Source organism: Corvus kubaryi, unplaced genomic scaffold (genome assembly GCF_017639235.1).
Source record: "Corvus kubaryi isolate FWS band 111438036 unplaced genomic scaffold, C.kubaryi_AGA036_p1.0 37398, whole genome shotgun sequence".
Lineage (NCBI taxonomy): Eukaryota > Metazoa > Chordata > Aves > Passeriformes > Corvidae > Corvus > Corvus kubaryi.
The window spans coordinates 12,778,138-12,799,118 of NW_024581137.1; the positions used below are offsets into that span (position 1 = coordinate 12,778,138).

The following is a 20,981-nucleotide window of genomic DNA, read 5'->3' on the forward strand; positions in this document are numbered from 1 at the left end:
GAAACAGGCAATAAAGAACTGATAATTTCACGCAGTGTATCTAAATTCATGTAGTGAGTTTCTTTTCATTAAGTGCAAGGATACAGAATACTGCTCCAGCTTCAGTCTTCTCAGTGTACTTTTTCTCAAAAATGAGTTGGTTTCACAGAGCAGAAGTATTACAGAAAAAGAGAAAAAAAACTCTTAAAACTCTCTTCTCTTAGTAGAAGCTCTTCATACTCACTAATCTCCTCTTCCCACACTGCCATTCTGAGTAGCTGCCTGAGTGCTACTATTAAAATCAGATCAAATTGTCAGCAAAAATGGCAGACCTATTTATATACATAAGCTAAAATCGCCTACATAATTACTTGGTTTGAGCCTGACAAGTGACAATCTTGAAAATGTTATGGTTGCAGATAGCCAAGCTACCAAAAATACCCCTGTGTTAACAGTGCAGGAGCCCAGAAAAAAGATTTGGCTGTAGGGTTTTCTTAAAGAAAGGTAAAACCTATGGACACATACACACAGAAGTGTCCAATTACTAAAATAATTTGTATCTCACAAAAGGCTCAGAATGCTGAAGAAAAGAGGACTTACTTCAAGGTCAAGACAGCAGGAAATGGCATGGCTGTGTACCTCTCCTTCAGCAAAGTTTGGGTATCGGGGTACTCAAGTCATTTAAAACCTGTACTTTGGAATGTTTGGTTATAGCTGGCTGCATCTGAGTGAATTTAAATTACTTTAAATGCAAAGTCCATATTGTGCTTTGGGCATAAAATATTTCAGGTTATTTGGATTGGATAAATGAAGGTTCGGGATTTCCTGGGAAAAGCTTACAACTCAATTAGCACGATTTTTATGACATCCTTACCTGGCACTGGTATGTAACACAGGGATTGCTGGGGAGGTGCCATTTCATGGAGCTGTTGTATGTATTTCCTCCAAAACTGCAATCTAGAGGACGAGAGAGAAGCACATCAGTTCAGCTGAACATAATGTTATGGGATGCTGCTGATGAGGATCACAAGGCAGCATCCAAAATGCAACCCACCCTCTCCCCTGGATTAACAGAAGAGGTAGAGCTGAGAGCTGGGATGAACAAGGAGGATAGTGTCCTGAGAGGACTGTCAGCACTGCCCTGGACACCTGCTGCTGATGCACAACTGCCCAAACTCCTCACTAACTCTGAGTGGTCAAGACAAACCAAAATCAGTGATAGCTCACTTAAAAATGGATGTCAGTGCTTATTCCGCAGCCTATTCAGGAACTACTCAGTTACTCAAGCCCTGGAATGGGGAGAGGGAGGAGAGAGGGTAAAAGAAGAGCTGGAAGCATTCATCATCTAGCTTGGCCATGCTATCTTCGTCCATTAACCAAAGCCCTCGGGAGAGCTCTTCAGCAAGCACAGCTCAGCATGGATGAGTTGACACTGGCAGAGCTACCTCTCCCTTTATGCCTTTTCACGTTCATGACAGGAGGGATCACCATCCACATAAACTAAAAGCCATCAAGTTCCTTTGTGTGTGTGGTGAATCTCCATGGGGAGACATTTTGGACTCTCATAGAGTTTGGCTTTATTAGTCTTTGTGTGCTGCATGACAACTTTGTTAACAGAAAACAGGTTTGTTTGCCTGTGCACTGGATCAACCTACATTTATTTTGTGCAAAATGAATTTTCATAGAGCCATCTGGAAAAAAGCAAACACCAAAACAAACATTAATTTTCACTTTTTTGATTACATGTTCCTACTAGTTTCCCTTCCTTTTTGGTTTTCTCTTTTGCCATTTTTTGGTATTTGCAAAAAAAGAAAACCAAAAAAGAAAATAATAAAATAGTCCCCTGAGAAGCAAAACCAGAAAATACTCATAAAGTAGAAATATAATATTTGTCTTAAAAGAGTTAGTTTATTAATGCAAAATTATTTCAACTAAAAAATAATTCTTTGGAGACCTGGAGTGGTTCTGAGAAAAATTTTGGAAATAACACATACCCTATTTTCTGTGGGAAAAATGCCCATTTTCCATTTATTGCTTTTAGGTTTTTTTCCTAGTATATTTTATTCAAAATTAGCTTGATCAAAGAGCCCATGAAACCAACACGAGTCTTGCTAAAGACTTTGAAACACAGACATGTACCTAGAGCTAGAGAATTGCAAAACTATAATCAGTCAAACAATGCCCACGGCACCATTGTCTTTCCACACCCTACCTCAGCAACTACTCTAAGTCTGTCTCTGCTGTGTAGGGTGCACTGTCCTGCTTTGGGATACGTTTTATGTCCTTCTGAAAATAAAGGCAATTTATCAGCCCTACACCAGTAAATCTTTAAGCCCACAGTAAAAGAAAACTCAAGAGTCACAGCTCTGAAATGCAGAGGAACTTAAAATCTCCATAAAATCATTGTGAATTCAACACAAAATTTAAAGGACTCATGATATATAAAGATCATTTGTAAATGTGTTAACTGCCTCTATTTAAGTTCTTCAACAACAGAAGACTTGTACTTCAGGATTTGCAGTAATCAGAAATTATTTTTCCAGGCTAAATACAGAGCAACATGGGAGAAACTTGTAGATGCTGTGGCTATTTCACTTACCAAAGCAGAAACAGATATATTTTGAAAAGAAATCATCAGTAGTCTCAGAGTTGGCTGTGATAATTTCATCTTTGACAAACATTGAAAGGTATAAAATATGTATCTGAATCTCATATTTTTAAGTAGCAAAGTCCCTATGAAATTATTTTGAATAATAAAGAAATGTTCAGATTCTCAGTGCATTAAATACAATTCTCTGTAACCTCTCATACATGCAGGACAACATGTCAAGAGAGGAGGGTGAAGCCCAATACTCCTCTGATGCATTTTGAAGTTCCATTCTGAAAAACTGAGTTAATCTTGCAGCACAGTCCCACCTACTGCTCACTGAAAACCCTGATGAATGCAGAGCCTATGTAATGTGTTTAACATCCCCAAGTTGCTGAAGCCCAGGTCATACTGGTCCCAATCCGAGAAACAGTTTACAAGTGTGCAAGATACTGAACATGGAATGAGCTGCGTTGTTAAATATCTGTGTGTATGTTTTAACAGAATCAAGAATCAAGGGCTAGGTTGGAAAAGAGCAACTGCAAAATACCTTGCATATCTGCTCAGCAATTATGTTCTTTAATGTAAAATGTTTCCTCTATAAGAAAGCTAATGACCCTGGGCTAATTTGCATGTACAGATGTGCATATTAAACTGAAATTTTCAGCTCAAGGATTAGCCTGGTCAACAAAGCATGAAGGTGGTGCACTCGCACAGCCAGCACTTCTCTTGCTTGAAGTGCACATCCAAGCTATGCTACAAAATCCTCTTCCCTGCAGCACCAGCCATTGTCCCTGTGGAAAGCAGCAATGGGATGGCACACCAGAAGCAACCATGGTAAGGAGAGTCTGCAGGCACCAAAAGGGAAATTTAAAAATAGGTACCAGAATGGAAAAGACTGCAGAAGCATTGGAGGTACTAAGACTGCTCTCGAGCTTTGGCATGGGCCAGCAGGTTGAGTGAGGGAGACAGAGCAGCACCAGTCCAACACCAATGGTAGGAGCTGGATTTCAGCAGATGCTTAGCAGAAGGTGCAGCATGAAGGAAGGGGAGAGTTAGCCAGTAAAACAAGCAGGCTTGGGGAGAGATGGGGGAAGGCTGAATGTCAAGCAAAACTGAAAAGGGTAAGAAAGGAGTGTTTTACAATCTCTGGGTGATGCTTTAACCTGTCTCTGACCAGAGGTGTGCCCTGACACTCTGCCCTTTGGACGCCCCAGAGCTGCACCCACTACTCACTTTTCAAAAGGAAAAAGAAACAAAGCCCCACACACCACCTAGTTTTTCTGAACCTTCCTTTCAACGTACAAATCTCTCAGCTGACACCTGCAAACATATAGCCGGACTTTCCTAGTCCCCCTACTCATAGTATGGAAATTTCTGAGCCTCACCTAAATTCATCTGAGTGTAACCTGCCTCATTCTGTGTGTCAACTCAGTCAAGCCATTCTGGCTCATCCATGGTTAAAAGTCCACCATATTTGGCCTGGAAAGTAGAAGCCACTGAATATTTTGTGTTCAAAGGCATCAGCAAAGACCCTGATGTCAATTTCCACAACAGAGTATGATACTTGAAGTTCCTAGAAGCCATTTTAAAGCTTTTTTTTCTTCCCAAAAGCCCTTGGGAAATATTAGTACATTAACTTACTTTTTCCATCCACCATCTGAAAGGAAGAGCAGGAGAAAATAATAAATCAAGATCATAGCTTAGGACTATCACTTAAATGCTATCTACTTACTTCTGCCTGAATACCTACTTAAAAGAAAACTTTAAAAGGGCTACAGAGGAAGTTTTCAAGAAGGGACCCCAAAAAGCTGAGAACACCCTGAGGAGCATGTGAAAGATTTGACATTAACAAGTAAATTTGATCCTGACTCACATACCCCATAACGAAAACCTTTAGGATTCCACATATGGAAGGAAGTTAAATATTAGTGGTCTACATCAATTTTAAAAATGCTAAAGTGATTCATATCAGTCAAGGAGTGTGTCCTAATTTTTCAGTCTTTCCTGCTCCTTTCTTTAAAAATAGCTGGTGTTTTATTAACGTAAAATATTAACTTTCAGTTAGTTGTAGGTTTTGTTGCCATTACCTCCTTCAACCCAAATAGTTCAGATAAGTCCTGGATAAACATGCAAGCCTAAAGTTGCTTATCTGAATCTAACCAAACCACTGAATACTTTGAAGTTGGTCAATTGTTGCATATGCAGTAGAAACTAATGCTAATTACCTTCTAGTCACCTCTTAAATGCAAAATGATCCTCCAGATTGAGTCCTTCTGGCACCAAAAAAAAAAAAAAAAAAAAAAAACCTAAATAATTCTTAATATACTTATTTAGCTACTTTGTTTCAATGTTGTGCATGCCATACTTGGCACCTTTGTTTCAGTTATAATAAACCAACTCTTGGCCAATTTAATTTGAAAGAACAATTTCATTCTAAAACAAGCACCCTTGCAGAGAACTGGACTGGAATAACAAAAGAGGCAAATTATAGCAAATTTTGCTATTGGCATGTGGACAAGTTGATGATCAGGAAGCCATTTGTCTTTCCAAATCCTACAACTTTGATAAATGACCCTTTTTTCTTCTTCCCCAGATACCCAACCATATTATAGTACCATGAAGATAGGGAAATTGACTCTAAGAGACAGTTTAGTAGTGCTAAAGCTCAGCCAGTGTCCTCAGGAGTTCATTAAAAAACAACCCTTTATTACTCAATTTGACATTGCCTAATTAGATTCCAGAAGAAACTTGTGCTTATTTTAGTCTAATGAGAATTTTATAGACAAGTCATTTCCTTATTCTCCCAAGAGAAAGAGACAGATTGGTGCACAATAGACTGGCTCCTCATCCCTCATTTCTTCAGCATCTTTCTTCTCCTATTAAGTCTCTTTTTTTGCTTTCCCTCCACTTTCTATTTAAAAAATGTAACCTCTCTACTGGCATGGAAAATAAACATTAGGAAAAAGAAAACAGTCAGAAGACATGTTTTATTTAGTGTTTGATAAATTAATCCTCAGGGAGGTATCCAGGCATGCTAACACTAAATACCAATTCTAGCCAAAAAAAAAAGAAAAAAGCCAACCCCAAAACCCTAAACAACAAAAAAACCCCATGAATAACTTGCACATTCTGCAGTATTCCCCTGGCATGAAATCAGATAGCCAAAATAAAAGAACTGTGAATCACACATATACCTATTATGAAATATATTTTCACATGTCTTAGTGATGGTAGAGCCATTGACAGCTACCAGAAAATTAAACTTCCTGTTGAATAACCCTGGTCTTCATTTGTCAACACAGAAGCATGAAAATGTATACAAAACCTCCCATGCTTATCAAGTCTAGCTCTAAACAGTGAAAATCCAACTCTTTCCTCTGTAACCAAGTACAAGCAAACCTATTTGCAGCTGAGCCATGGCAATTACAATACCCAAGGGATGCACAGGGGCCATATAAAGGCCGCCCAACAGAGCAGAGTGAAGAAGCCATGGGGCTGAGCTGTGCTAGGACCGCACAGTTCACACGTGTAGGATGTGAGGCAGCCCATATTCACTGAGCAAATAGCAGCAGAAACGAAGACTTCAACTCCTCCCAGGGCTCTTTTTGCCCCTTGCACACAACTGGAACTGAATTTTATCTTCCCAAATGTCTTGTGTTCCACGTATAGGGTGGAAAAAAAGTTGCCCTGCAGGGTTCCTAGGCACCTTGCCATCCAAAATGGCATAGTTAGAGCTGCCATTGAATCTTGAGCTGATACTTGATGTGCTCACCAAGCCTGGCAGCTGGAGAATTGTCACCTCTCATGGGCATGAGGGCTGTCATGAATGATGTTGCTCAGTGACACAATTACTTGCTCTTGTACCCAATTTTCTCACACCAGCAAAATCATCCATGATCTGTACAGCTTACACCTTCAAAATTAAACAGTAAAAAAATTCTTATTCCAGTACTACACGTCCTAAGGTGTTTATCATTTTGTTCCAGAGAAGCATTACATGTAAAATTATCAATGTGAAAATCTGGATAACTGATATTTGACTGAAAAAGTGTTTATGATAACATGACAAGACTGTTCATTAAATGTTTCTTACATAAATGGAAAATTATATTCACCAAGGTAATAGGAGCATCTGAAATTTGAGGCACTACTGAACTCAGCAGCATACATCAGACATTCAAGAGATGTCAAATGTATGTGCTAAGACCTTTGTAAGAAGAGTCAGCTCAAAGTAAGGATGGAGAGATAGAGATCTTTTCTTAGGCACAACCAGAAGTAATCAAAACTGTCACTGTGATGATACTGAATGGTACTGTCCCTACTGGCTATTTGTCACTGCTTCAAAACCTCTGCCTTTTCTTGAAATACAAAGCTAAAATCTGAATGAATACTGAGATGAACCTGTACTTCCAGCCTCAAGAAACAGACCTTCGGATTCAGAGCTGGAACACTCTACCAAGAGACTGAGAAGCAGTGAGAAGGGCCAGTAGAAAAGTTTAGGCTTGATTGTGTCCTCAAACCATGTCTTTCCATAACCAGTCCATGACAGAAGCCAGGACTAGATTATTCAGGTGAAGGTGAAAGAGATTTCTGTAGGAAAATACATATATTACCTTCACATCCCATCCCCCTCCATCCATGTATTATCCTTTGTCTCGGACAGCTTGCATTAGAGCATGCAAGGGTGGGCTGCAGTGCTCCACTGGGGCCCCACAAAAAGGTCCCCCCAGTCAGCCTTGCAACAGGACACCAAAGTGGTGTCAGGCACTTCATGCACCTCATACTAGGGGAGTCCAAAGGCAAACAAAGTGCCAGAGGTACATATGGATCCTGCAGGGTGGTAGTAGAGCAGCCAGAACGCTGATAATCTCATAACCTCCCTCTAACTTCCTCTGCAAGCCCTAATAGTTGAAATTGGCTGCAATCCTCAACCAAAGTATTTGATATACTTTCCATGAAATGCACAATTAACTATGATATCTTTGGATATTCAATATTCAGTAGACTGTTGTTGCCTGGGCTGGGATTCCATTTTCTGACAGATTCCATATCAATGGAGCACAGCACAAGAATTTCTAGGATCAATAATTAATTACAAAAAGAAAACCAAAAAACCAACCACAACAAAAAAACCTCAGTAATTCTCAAAAGTTAACAAGGACAGAAAATGCAAAAGTGCACATGGGAAGTGAAAGAAAATTCTGAACAAGTTTTCTTTGTTGAAAAACAAATTCCCACCAACTTTGTCTTTGCACATCCATAGAAGATTCAGATTCTTAGGATAAGACAGTAGAATATGGTGCACAATTTTAGAAATGAAAACTTTATGCAGTCCTGAGCCAGTAATACCCCTTCAGAGTGCAAATAACTTATTATTCGATGTGTAGAGAGCTCTATATCTAAGTGACAGGTCTCCATCCAACTAAATAAGATAATGCTGCCAAATCTATTTCTATAATCTCAGTGACCTCATAGGTTTTCATTAAATATATTAAAAAAAACCCCAAGAAATGAAAAGTGGCCTATTTATCCTATGCAAAAGTAATAAGAGGGCTTAATTTTTTAGTATTTTCAAAATGAATAGCATGCTAGAGGTAAATGGTATATTTTATAAACTATAGTAAATATCTGTGAAAAGAATAATGTTTAAAGGTCCCTCCCAACCCAAACTATTCTATGATTATATCTGAAAACTTTTCCTATTAGACTGAGTCACCTGCATTCTCCTTGCAGTAGGGAGCCATAAGCATGGACCCACATTTCTCTGTTTCAGACTTTTCACAAACACACAGCCAAAGTGAGCTTTGCCCCACCGACTTAACAATCGACGTCCTATGGGCCTAAAGTCAAGAACAGTGTTAAAACACATGGCTAGTCTGGAGGATTTAAACCTTAAATCTTAATTTAAATCTTAGCCATCATTGCAGTCTACAACTTCCTCACAAGGGGAAGCGGAGGGGTAGGGAGGGCAGGCACAGATCTCTTCTCTGTGGTGACCAGTGACAGGACCCAAGGGAATGAAGCTGTGTCAGGGGAGGTTTAGGTTGGATATTAGGAAAAGATTCTTCACCCAGAGGGTGGTTGGGCACTGGAACAGCTCCCCATGGAAGTGGTAACAGCACAAAGCCTGACAGAGTTCAAGCAGCACATGGACAATATTCTCAGGCACATTCTTATCCTGTGCAGGGCCTGGAGTCAGAATTTGATGATCCTTGTGGGATCCTTCTAGCTCAGGATATTCTGTGATTCTGTGACAAAGTAAAGCCAAATCTCTTAATATGCTACTTTCCACCAGTGAATTTTCTGATTGCAAAAGTTGTACTAGCTGCTCTTCCTTTCTTTTTCCGTTTATTAAGAAATATGAAAAAAAGAAGTGCTAGAAATTATCTAAGTAGCATACAAATACCTGAACGGAAGCAAGGGATTTATGCTCAGCACACAACCATTTTCAGGAAAAGTTCTCTACCAGCAATTCAGTTTCTCCTGTATGCAAAGCTCTAAATAGGAGAGTTCAGCTGTGTGCACTGCTGCAGATATAATCATAGAATAGTTTGGGTTGGAAGGGACCTTTAAAGGTCATCTAGTCCAACTCCCCTGCAATGAACAAGGAATGACCTTGTGCTCCTCATGATAGAATAAAATGCACTAACAGAGATGTCACAAATGACTCATGAGTTGTGGTTTCCTTCCTACACAAGCCCGTTCTGGAACATGCCCTTTGGTCCTAATGTTATCCTCCTGATGCTGCGCTCAGATGACAGCAGCCATTCATTCATTCACTCACTCATTCATACATTTCTTCACAAGGTAGGAAGACGTGAAGCTATCAAAGAGAGCTGGCAAGAGCCTGTAAGGCCTGATTAAGCTCTCCCAGGCTTTGGGAACAAAGCCAAGAAAAAAGCCATCAAGTTCTGATGTCTTTCCTTGGTAACATTTTGTTCACGTTTAGATGAAATGCAGGTAGTAAAAAGAAAAAAAAAAAAAAAAACAAAATCCCTGTTTCCCTTTTCCTGCTTGCATTCCCCATGGGCATTCTGGCAGCTTGACAAAGTAGTAACTGAGAACAAGTGCTGCAGGGCCAAGTCCCGGCTGCAGCTGAGCTTCGTGTGGGGAGTGCTGGGGAGCTGCTGGGACACCAAAGGGAGTAGCTGAAGTGCTACTCTGCCAGGCTGGTATTTGCAGCTTTGATTCCCCAGTTACTCCCCATGGGACACTCATTTTAGATGTTACACAGAACAGAGCAGGAGCTTCAGCAGGTGCTCAGAGCGGTGGGAGAGCAAGCAGCCTCCCCCGGAACAACCTGGTGACAGTGTGTGGTGTCAAGACTGTGGGAGTTAAATGGGTGCATATTTTGCATTACCTTCAAGAAAGCGCAGAAAAACCTACTCAGAAATTTCACATATACTTTGAAAACTCAGTCCTTGAGAGCTTTTTTTGTTTAAATGGAGAGACTTAATGTTCTTCTTGCATTTTAAGCACATAGGAACTGCCATCTTAAATCAGACTAAGAATCCTTCTAGTCAATAGTCTTCTGTCCTATAGCAGCTACTAAGAGACACCTCAGGAAGCATGAAAAATACACAGCAAGGTCCATAGCTCTACTTTAGCCTCCAGAAGGGCAGGAAGAAGCAGCCTGTCTGATTCAGAGGGAAAACAGGGCATTTTGGTTTGTACTTTGCTCCTTTCCTAACAAACTCAGCATTCAATTTTTCCTTTAGAGAACTGCTGAGGGTAGAGTTGATCACGCCACAGAAGTATCTTTTATAACACTCGGAAACGATTGACATTCAGTTATTGTCAACTCAGAGCCCAGTATTGTATTTGTAAAGTTAGGACTGTTTTGTCCTGTGTGCACTCATTTATTCCCATCCACCTTAACTTCCTTTGCTGCTTTGTCATCAGTTGTTCAGTGCCTTGAGCACCTTCTGCAGCTCCTCACAGGCCATCCTCTTGCTTTACTGTGCTACAGAGATCAGGTCACGAGCAGCAAACCTCCTGTCCCTTTTCACCCCTTTTCTAGATAATTTCTGAGCACTTTAACAAGTTGAGATCTTTGCAAGGATATGTTCGCAACATTTTTTTACTACGAAAGCAATCATACACTTGTTATTTATTTGCTGATGAGAAGAATACCTCTACAAACTCAGGGCTGCTTAGTTTCTTCAGCAGTTTCCTTGTGAGGGATCTTGTTGGATGCCTATTAGTGGGATCTCTCTGTCCATCGATACATTGAAAGGACCGTAGCTAATTCATCCCTCTTCTATCTCAAGTATCCAAGTGCCTCCTGATTCTATTTTTGAATAGAGATGTCAAACATACCAATCTGCAGATGCCAGGCTCAAGCCTATCAATAATGTTCTGTAGGTACCCACCCCAATTCAGGATAAACAGAAAATCTTAAAAAGGAGTCTGAATTAAAATATTGCTTGTATCCTCAGCTTTGAAACATTCATTTTTTTAATTTTGCATGCATGCAGGCACATATGCATATGCATGTATATAGAATTTTCAGACTGTTGAGCAAATACACATCCCATTATGAAAATGAAAACTCAAACTCCATCCTTATCCAACTGACACTTACCAACCTCTTCCTACAAAGCTGACAGTAAACACAATTTGACAAAAGAAGTAAATTACATGTAATTTGTGTAAAATCTGTAATTTCAAATTCTTATTGTTTCAGTAATGCTTTAATTTTTTTCCAGTTCATTTCCTCCTCTTTTAAGCGTCATGTTTCCAGACAAATCCTCAAACTGGGGCTTGCCAAAACTATTCCAAAGCTGCAGCACAGAAGCAAATCATAAGCACAGCATCTAACACACCCCTGCAACCTTCCAGGAAAAATACACATCCATCATGTCTCTTCCATCTGAATTTCAGAGTAATCTGTTTTCCTGCATTTCCTCTGGGAAGGCAAGAAATGCTTTTATTTCCCAACCATTTATCCTATCCTATCTCCCTCTCAATACCACACAATCACCAGTGGAGAATTAAAAAGACAGAGGAGAAATAAAGTAAAGCTGTCTGAATCTGACATTCTCCACCTCATTGATTGTGTCAGCAGTCCCTCAGCAAAATCAGTGGTTTAGCACATATTACTTACTGCATCAATATAAAAAAAAAAGACTACTTTTCAACTTCATCTACTTGCATATTTTTCATGTTGTTAAACATAGCAGATACATGCCATGCATGCTTACACATTTTTTTTTAAATTCGATAATTATATTGTTTTAAACATCTTGGAATATACAATATTGGTCAATAAATAAATGTATAATGTTCAGACTGTTGCTTATTTGGCTTTCATAAAAATGTCCACAATACTATTGTTTGAATCAGGACATGTTTAATAAACTGAATCAAATTTGCTTGGTTTGTTTCCAGTATGAGGAGAAATGGGAATAGCCATGGATAATTACCCTGCTCTTTACTGCTCTAAAGTATTATTCCTATTCTGTCTAACCACATAAAAAGTTAAAGATTCTTACTTACTGACCAGTGACTACTAGCAGATTGATGTTGACCTAAAATACTTCTGATAAAATTAGAATGGGGGTAACTCTTTAAAAACTGACAACATGGCAATGAAGAATAAAGATGTATTTCTAAAGGATCGTTGCTGTGCAAGAACTAATAATTGCAGGACAAATATGTGAATTTATGTATTTCCCTCAGTGTTGTAACCGTATATATTTCAGTTATGGTTACTGCCCTCTTCTTGCCTCTGGTGACAGCCAAGTCCCAGCTGAGAAGCTACGAATTTTGTCCTATCTTTGGCAACCTAAATGTGCACTGGTAACATTTTAAAAAGAGGGAAAACAACAGGAAGGGAACAGCACCTTTGCAACGCTCACAGCAGGCTCCTCTCTGCTTAATGACGAGAGCACAGTCCTTGGAGAGCACTGGACACTTCTCCCTTTTGCACGTCACTTCCTTATTCTGGAAAAAAAAAATTAAAAGACAAAAGGTATTGCAAGCAAACCAAACCCAAGGCTACCATTTCTTGCAATTCAGAAGATAAAATGTGGGGCCAGCAGTCTGCTCTTTTGCTTCAGGAGAGGTCCTTGTGATTCAATACATCCTTTTTCCCTTGAAGGAACACAGTAGAAAACAGTCTTTGAATAATCCAGAAGCCCAAGTAAATGGTGTTTAAACCCCACTTAGACAGTAATTCATGACTGCTACCCAGTCTCGTACAGAAAATGTGCTGCACCGAAGAAATCCATGTTAATTAAATGAACAACTACCTACATGATGTGCTTGTTAAAATATCCTCGGGGTCTTGAGGAGCTGCCCCATGAACTGCACAGCTCAGGAATCACTTCTCATGGTGACAGAAGGACAAACGGCAGAGAAAGAGGTGGTAACCTCAGAGAAGACAAAATTCTGCCACTGCAGAAAATCAATTTTGCCTACAGGCTCTCTAAAAGAGGCTACTATGTACTATACCAAACAAGATGATTAGTCTAATTCATCTTTCACCCCAAAATGCTGAGAATCAATGAAACACCATGAGCAGACAGAATCACTGTACCTTATAGGGTGATCTTGCTATGGCAAAAAGGCAGTGATTTCCCAAGGCCAAGGAGCACGTTAAGGAATGTCAATAGAGGATGTGCGACAGCAGGCAGGAAAAATATTCCATTTATTGCCTACGTTATCCCGGTGGTGTCAACCCTTCTGGTTATCCCTGCCATTAAATAGGTGCAGAAAACAAATACTTTGGGTGTTTCTTTTAGTAAAATTTTGCTACTTCAAATTCCTTACTTAAAGTAGCCCTCTGAAGTCAGCTCCACCTATAATTAGTAGCTCAGTTCATTAGGTGACACAGGTGGCCGTCTAGTACATGCAAGTACCCACCTCACCCAATCTTATGACTTAATTAGAGACCAAAAAATCAAAGGGTTAGAAAAATGTAAATCATAAAACTAAAGAAAAAGAAGCTGTGCTTTCCAGTCTTTTTATTTTCCTCCCTGTGGCCTTATTCAAGGTGCCTGTGAAGAATAACATGCAGCTTTTATTACACACCAGCCTTTTGTCTAAAATCAGAGGTTTATTTACTTCAAAGTCTCTGCCTGATCTGATGGGAGCTATAAAGGCACTTCAGTCTTATCAGTATAAATGAGGACTCACTCTCACCAAGACAGTGTGAAATCAGCAAATGAGAATCAGGCCCTAAAGTGCAGCTGCAGCAACACATACAATTACTGTAAAAACCCAGGTCACTGCTACATGCTGGCTGCTCTGCATCACTCCAGCACTGCAGAGCAACCATAAATGCAATTTAACCAGCAGGTTAAGCCAAATTTATGGCAGGTCTGTAGCTCTGGACTGGCACAAAGCAGCCACGACACAGAATTGCAACTGGTTCAACATCTCTTTTAAAGTGCTCAGTGAAATCTTGACTCCCTTTACAGGAACATGGTGCCCCTGTAAAGTCTGTTGAAGGGCAGCAGAATCAAGCTTACCAACTCAACTACAATCTGTATTTTAAAGGGTTCTGCTAAGATCTGATTCTCTTTAATGAGTTTGCTTAAGGACAGATTTAATAAGCCTATCAGCCCCATTACCTTTTATCTGTGGGAAAATCTTCTGCCTGGTGAAAGTGGGTGTGAAGGAAGGCCAAAACCCAGTTTACAGTTTGTTCCTGTGGAGAACATGATTTACCCAGCTGCAGCATGCATCATGCACCTCTGAGAGAAGCGAGATGCACAGTGCCCTTCAGAACCAACCTAGCTGGGCCAGTAAGGGGGGCCAGTGGGCAGCTACCCACTGGGCTCTCTCCTTGAACGATGACATTATTGTTGCAGATGGCAGCAAGAGGGACCAGAAGAATAACACAGCTCTGTATTTGTTTTAATTCCCTCGTTCCCAGAGGACTACTGGGGTAAATGCCTCATGCAGCCCAGCTTCCTAGGCAATTTCTCCCCTGAGTGCTGTCTGCCTCCTTCTGCCCTCAGGTACATCCTGGTTTCTTCTTCTTGGCAATGCAAGAAGTTCCTAAGGATGACCCCAATGCACATATTTCAAACAGGAAATACTTGCTAGTTACTGTTCCTAAGCAGAAGCCTCCTGTTTCTCCCACATTGCTAAAATCAGGAAAATTCTCTCCAATGATGAGCTTGGTGCCACTGAGCCACCCCACAGGGGCAGCCAAATTTGGGTCTTGCTCGTCTTTCCTTATCACCAGCCAAGCTGCTGGTTTAGCAGGTTTTCTGGGAGGGAAGATTTTGCAATTAATGTGCTGATGCCAAGGGCTGTTTTGGATTCAGCAGCTGTTCCACATGAAGAATATTAGTGGCCCACAGTGCAGCGACAGGAACTGAAGGGTCCTTCTGTCTAGGAGGGTGTCTTAAGCTGTAAGCTACAGATTCACATTTCCTTTCTCTAACTCAGTAGACTTTGAACTATTTGCTGTTCAGTGGCCTCGCTTCAGCAGAAAGGGTCTTGTTCTTTGTGCTCCCACAAGTCACTGGTCCTCACAGCACGGATACTTGTGCAGGAGATGAACCATTGAATTGTCCCTGGATGTAGAGGGCAGCAAATCTGGATCACTGTCTCAAAGCTCAGTTATCACAGCATGGTGCTAAAAGGTGGGCAGGAGGTGCCACACCATCCATCCACTGCACCTCTGGGGTTTTTGTCTTTTCGCTTGTTTGGTTGGAGTTTTTTGTTGGTTTGATTTTGTTTTGTTTTGCGTTTCCCAAATAAAAGAGGAAGCTGTCCCTTGGAGGAGAAGCTGCATCCTCCTGCCTTAAAGGACAGCTCCGTGTGTCCCAGGTAAATAGAGCCAATCTTTGCCAGCACAAGAAGAGCAGCTAAGCATTTAAACAGGGTGGGATTTGCAAAGCTGATGTTCATCCTCTCTAGCTTGTTGCGGGCAAGGCCCAGATGGCTCCAAAACAGGCTGTTTCAGATGTCAACCCCAGCTGCCTAACTCCCTACCATCAGGGCTGGGCTGCTCTTCCAGGCTGTGAGGTATAGCATCACTCAAGGCTGCAGCCCCACCACTCCTTCTGGGGCCTTTTGCTGAAAAAATATAAAATAGAGCCACAATTGCAACATATTGCTGCCCTAGCATAGTCCTCATGGCAAAATCCCTCTTAAACTAAGAAGAGGTGAGTGTAGCTCTCCTACTGCTTCAGTTACTATTATTACTATTATCCCAAAATTCTTTTTAAAAAGTCAAGCTGTTTTATCTCAATGCTGTATCTTGTGGAAAACAAGGCCAGCAGATGTGGAGGAAAGGGTTAATGTACCATGCTGATCCATCACAGGCCTGCAGCAGATAAAGCAGGGCTGGTAAATCATTGTTTAGTCTATTGCAGTCAGGCATTATCCAGTGCAGATCTCCTGGGTCCACTGGGTGTAAAAGTACAAAAATAAAACAAAGAGTAATTGTCATCTGGAGGCTGAGTTTTTCGCTTCACCCAGTTGCCCAAAACACTACTGTCTACTGTCCATCTGCTTGTTTCAATTTTGCTGCCTCCTTCCCTCACATTTCACAAGGGCAAAGTGGAGGCTGAGAGCAAATGGGACTTAAGCAACAAATCCTTTCCTTCCAGTTATGTCCCCTCCTGCCCCCAGTAATCATAACATTTCATTACTTGTCCCAGACATACATTTGGAAAGTCACTAAGTAGCTGCATGCAGGAGAGCTGTATTACCAAGCCTCCATCTGTGCTGTCAACAGCGTCTCTGAATCTGTTGAAAGCTCTCAGATACTTTGAATTTTGCTGTTCTTAAGAGAAAACTTCTTAGACGGCAACAATCAGAAGCCAACAGTTATGGGAGGGTAGGGGATTTTTTCCCTTTTGTTTAAAGGACATGCACTCTGGCACCAAGAAGTGCGGAAGAGACACATGGCTCATAAATACACAAACCGTTTGCTAAGTCAGAAACCTGGGAGTCAGTCAAATCCATAATAGGATCCCAAGATTCATAATAAATAACTTTTAATTATAGTCCTGCACAATAGTTATTTTAAACAGATGGTTTATAGATTCACATCTGGGATTATTTTTTTCTTTTAATTTAGTGCTCAGGCGCGCACACAGAACGGGAGAGAACCTCGGCTAAGGTTACTATCAGTGTTGGAAAAATACGTATTTTTTTAAAAGAGGTCAGGCTGATCCAGAACAATGCTGCCGCATCTGACACAGCTCCCCAGTCAGTGCTCAGCTCAGCAAAGGGCTCACTCTAGAATCCCAGTCTCCCCTGGAAAGGAACATTTAGGGAAGTGCTGGAGGATCACCCTGGACTCCTCACGGCACTCACCAAGCCCAGCTGCTGGAGAACTCGTGTTTAATGCATTTCAGGACAGATCAGAAATTTTGTTGGGTGCCCATGTTCCTCCCCTCTCCCACTTTGCCACTGAGAACCAAGGGTCTCCTTAACTTGGCATGCAGAGGTGATGTCAAATTCCCACACAGGAGAGATACACTAACCAGACCCAATATCACTGTTACTGCTTCATGTTACCTTTACTACAACCTCCTCTCAACGCAATTTGTTCACCTTCTACATACACCTCATATTTTTACCTTCCATCAAAGAACCCCACACAAAACAGCCCATTCTGGCGACAAATTATATCAAACTAACAGCCTTAAACTCATATGGTACAGTTAAATAAAATGCCAACATGAAAAGAAGAAAAAAAAAACACTAAAAAGGAGTCTGAATATTTGGCAGAGATCTTGGAGAGGATATGTGCCAAACCACAGCTTGGAAGCCACAGCCAACTTTCTACAGGGTTCCCCACTGGACTCCTGCCGGCTCACAGCAGCCACCAGGAGGATGGCTCTTTTCAACCTGGATTTGGATTCAAGAGAGAAAAAAAAAAGAAAAATAGGAGTCTGCTTCGTTTATCCAGGACTGTACCAAGGAGTGCCTCCATCAATGGTACTCCAGGCCCACTCTTGTGCTGTCACAGCTAGCTGCAGAAGACATTGCAGATGTGGTTTCTCAGGGGGCCAGATGTCCACAGTGATGGTCTGGGGTTGGTTTTTTTTTTCCTTTCTTTTTATGTATTGAAAGTGCTTTTAGGAAGCTTGTGCTGCATTTCTGATACCCTGAGGTTATTAATTATTTATACTGAATGGGAAAAATGTTGCTTAAACTTTCATTTAACCAAAAAAATGCTGTGGAGAGAAAAATAATAAAAGCAAGAGAGACAGATTAGGTAGAAAAACTGACTCCCATTAATGACTAATCATGAAAACATTCATTTTTTACCATTATTCATCACAGTCCGGCTGGTAATTCTGATAGGACTCCTCACCAAGAAGCTCAGGGTGTCCCCAAGTTTCTGCTAGAGAAGCCTGTGGGATCACCCATGAAAACAATAACAATTTTCAAACAACGGCAAAAGTTACCCCTGAGGAATTTGGGATGGAGCTTTCGAATACGCACATGTGACCTTAGGAGAAGAAAGAGCCATTTAAAATTAAGGAAACAAGTGTATTCAATTCACATAGACAACCTCTCCACCACAAGGCAAAGGGCAGGCTCAAACGCAGGCTCCCGCCATGTGCCGTGATCCCCATGTTCTCAGGCCATGCTGCTGGAATCTCTGCCAGGTGTTGCACATGGCCAGAGCATCCTCTCAAGTGCATAGGAAGCCACACTCACACCACAGGCCACAGGAGCAAAGGTTTGGGCCAGCACTGGTCACAGGCTCTGTCCCTCAGCAAAGCTTGGGAGCACCATGCTCCCAAGCCTGTGCCTGCACCTATGTTTACGTGCAAACAACCCCGATGCTGGGCCAACTTGAACTCAAGAACAGGCTCAGACACATGCTTGGCTCACGGTCTAGACAAATCCTGAGGCTCTTTCTGAAAATAGTACCCTTGCCTCTTTGGCACTCCTGCCTGGAACTCGCTGTCTCAGGTCCGATTTACAAACCTCCCTTCAACAGCAGAGTTGATGCAAGCAAGAGATCCCTGCTAAAACTGTGGGACTGCTGTCTTCCATGAGCATTTCTCTACCTGAGGAAGAGCCACACGATTTGGCTTCAGGGAGGAGACACCACTCCCCAAGGAGAGATGTTTGCAGACACTTTCAACCACTGTCAAGGGAGACGAGGATAAGGTCTCATTTCCCTTGTTCCCCTCCAATTATCTGCTGGGGTGTTTTTTCCTTGCAAAACAAATTTTGTGGGTACAGTAACAAAAACGGTTTAGCACACTAGATGCATTTCTAAATTCAAGGTGGAAAAAATATTTCCCTATGAAACAATGTCTGTTCTCTGCAAAATGGTAGTGTTCTCTCCATTTGCCCACATAAACCTACAAACACCAAGCCATATGCTTCACCAAGAGAGAGAAAGGTCCTGTTATTTTAAGCATGTAAAATTGTAATGGGACAACTCACAGGAGTAAAGTCAAACATATGCTTCAGTACCTTCAGCATTAGGTCGTTGCCCATGGCACAACATGACCGTGATTTCAGCATGAATTGCATTAGATACAAATGACAGTATTTTAGTTCAGCTCACAGTCTCTCTTTCCTTTCTTGAGCAGAGCACTCAGTAGCTTCCAATTTTCCCCCTCATCCCTGTAATCTGTTTATCTTACCTGGCCTCTCAGGGTGAGCAGGGAGGAGGCCACAGTTCGCCCTGTGGTGATGCTCAGCCGGCATCAACCATCCCCCTTCATACTTCGAGCTCTCCCTGCTCCGTAGGAAAGATGACTAAAACAAAGGCCCTGCTGAAAGATGACACCAAATTTCACTTCAAATGGGTATTCCCCACTGCTGTGAGGAAGACATGAGTATGTGCAAGTGATTCAGGACAAATCACTCACAACCCCTCACAGACTGAACAGATTTTTTTTATTTTTTTGCTGTGCTTAATGATGTTCACCAGCATGAGGAAAGTGACCTCAGTCGCCTGCTGCAATCCCAACACTCCGACAGCAGCCATCTGCACCAGCATTTGGTGAAAAGAAAGCACCGTCTCTTCCTCCTACATTTGCTGGCTTCAATGCTAAGGCTGCAGCTGGGGTCAGGGTCCCAGAACATCAGACATTGCAGCAGCACATCCCTGCTCCAGTGAGCTTAGGGACAAGGTGGACATGGCCAGACACAATTACTGTAACTGAAGATTAAGTCAGTGAGAAAGCCAGGGCAGGATCCAGATCGTGTAGCTCTCAGTCTCCCTGTCTCCACCTCACCCTCCAAGTGCTGCTTCAGATTAGAGTTTTTCAGCTGCACAGCTATAGGCAACACTCTTTACCTCTCAGCAAAATAGCATGGCAGTCTTCTAGCAATAAGAGACAGGGTTTTCACAAGTTCCCAGCAGTTCGTACTGTTGTAAAAAATACCCATAATAATCCAGGAGCCAGATTTCAAGGAAGGGTTACGCACTGGGATTCTTGTGGGAGACATCAGCTTCACACTTCATGAGATACACACTTTTAAAATTCACATGTTTTTTCAGTGAATTTTAATTGATAGGATGATATTTCTACTTTGCCAATAAAGAATTTGCATTAATTACCAGTTACCTAAATCTGATGACAGCACCTAAGAAAAAAGTAGTCACAGGCAATACCTGTGAATTTGAAGCTCCAGGTGCAAACCTGTACCCATGCTGCTGTAAAAGGTTACATCTCACTGACCCAGCCCTGTGATTTTATGATCTACCCCTTGCTGGATGTTCTCAGCTACTCAGATCAGTCAACAAAACATTTTGGATGATCACTGCCCAACTTATTTTGAGCTAAATAAGTGATGTCGAAGACCTGGTTCAGCCTAGCCTGGTTTACCCTGATTGAAGCTGGTGGAGAATTCATTCTCCCAGAGAAGTGACGGGCAGTTGAGGGCCATAAAAGCTTCCACTGCCTGAGCTTGATCAACCAAACACAGCTGAAGTCAGCAGATGTGGGTCAGCATTGCTGCCCTGAGTGTATTAGCTCCTGGAACATGGTGGTGCCCCTCAAGTGCCATAGGATGGCTTGGAGGAGAAGTCTGCCAAGACAAATTGGTCTGAAAACACCCTAAGTAAATTCTAGTCCTAAAAATTGTTGAAGACGACACTCATGAATTATCAAGATGATTTCACAGAGGGCAAAGCAGATTACACCAAAGGTTTAAAATAAATTCTTAAATACTTTGAATTCAGCAAATTTTAGATCAAGCCATGGTGTCATGTTCTGGCTCATCTCAGAAATGAACCCAGCTCATTAAAAGAGTGCCCTAACAATATTCTGCTTCTGTTTCTTAACTAATTTCATCCCAATACTATACACTGCTGTTTATTTTCCAGCAGATATTGTCAATGAGAGAGAAACAAAGCCATTAAAACAATTAGAAAGTACATAAAAATCAAAGTATATCAAAAGCAAAGTACATCAGTTCAGAATTCCTATTTTTGATAACTATATTTTCTGTTAGAGACTGAATA

At 41.4% G+C, this 20,981-nt stretch overlaps 1 protein-coding gene across 9 annotated transcripts in view; it reads right to left on the reverse strand.

The window, feature by feature from the left end:
• The window catches only part of BMPER (BMP binding endothelial regulator), a 148,611-nt gene that overhangs the window by 110,801 nt on the left and 16,829 nt on the right, over positions 1-20,981 (reverse strand). For all 9 annotated transcript variants that reach the window (XM_042043388.1, XM_042043387.1, XM_042043386.1 and 6 more), the window contains 2 exons: positions 12,415-12,514; positions 854-936 (listed from right to left, as the gene is read on the reverse strand). In XM_042043388.1, coding sequence (XP_041899322.1) covers positions 854-936; positions 12,415-12,514 — 183 coding nt within the window. The remainder of the gene's footprint in view (positions 1-853; positions 937-12,414; positions 12,515-20,981) is intronic.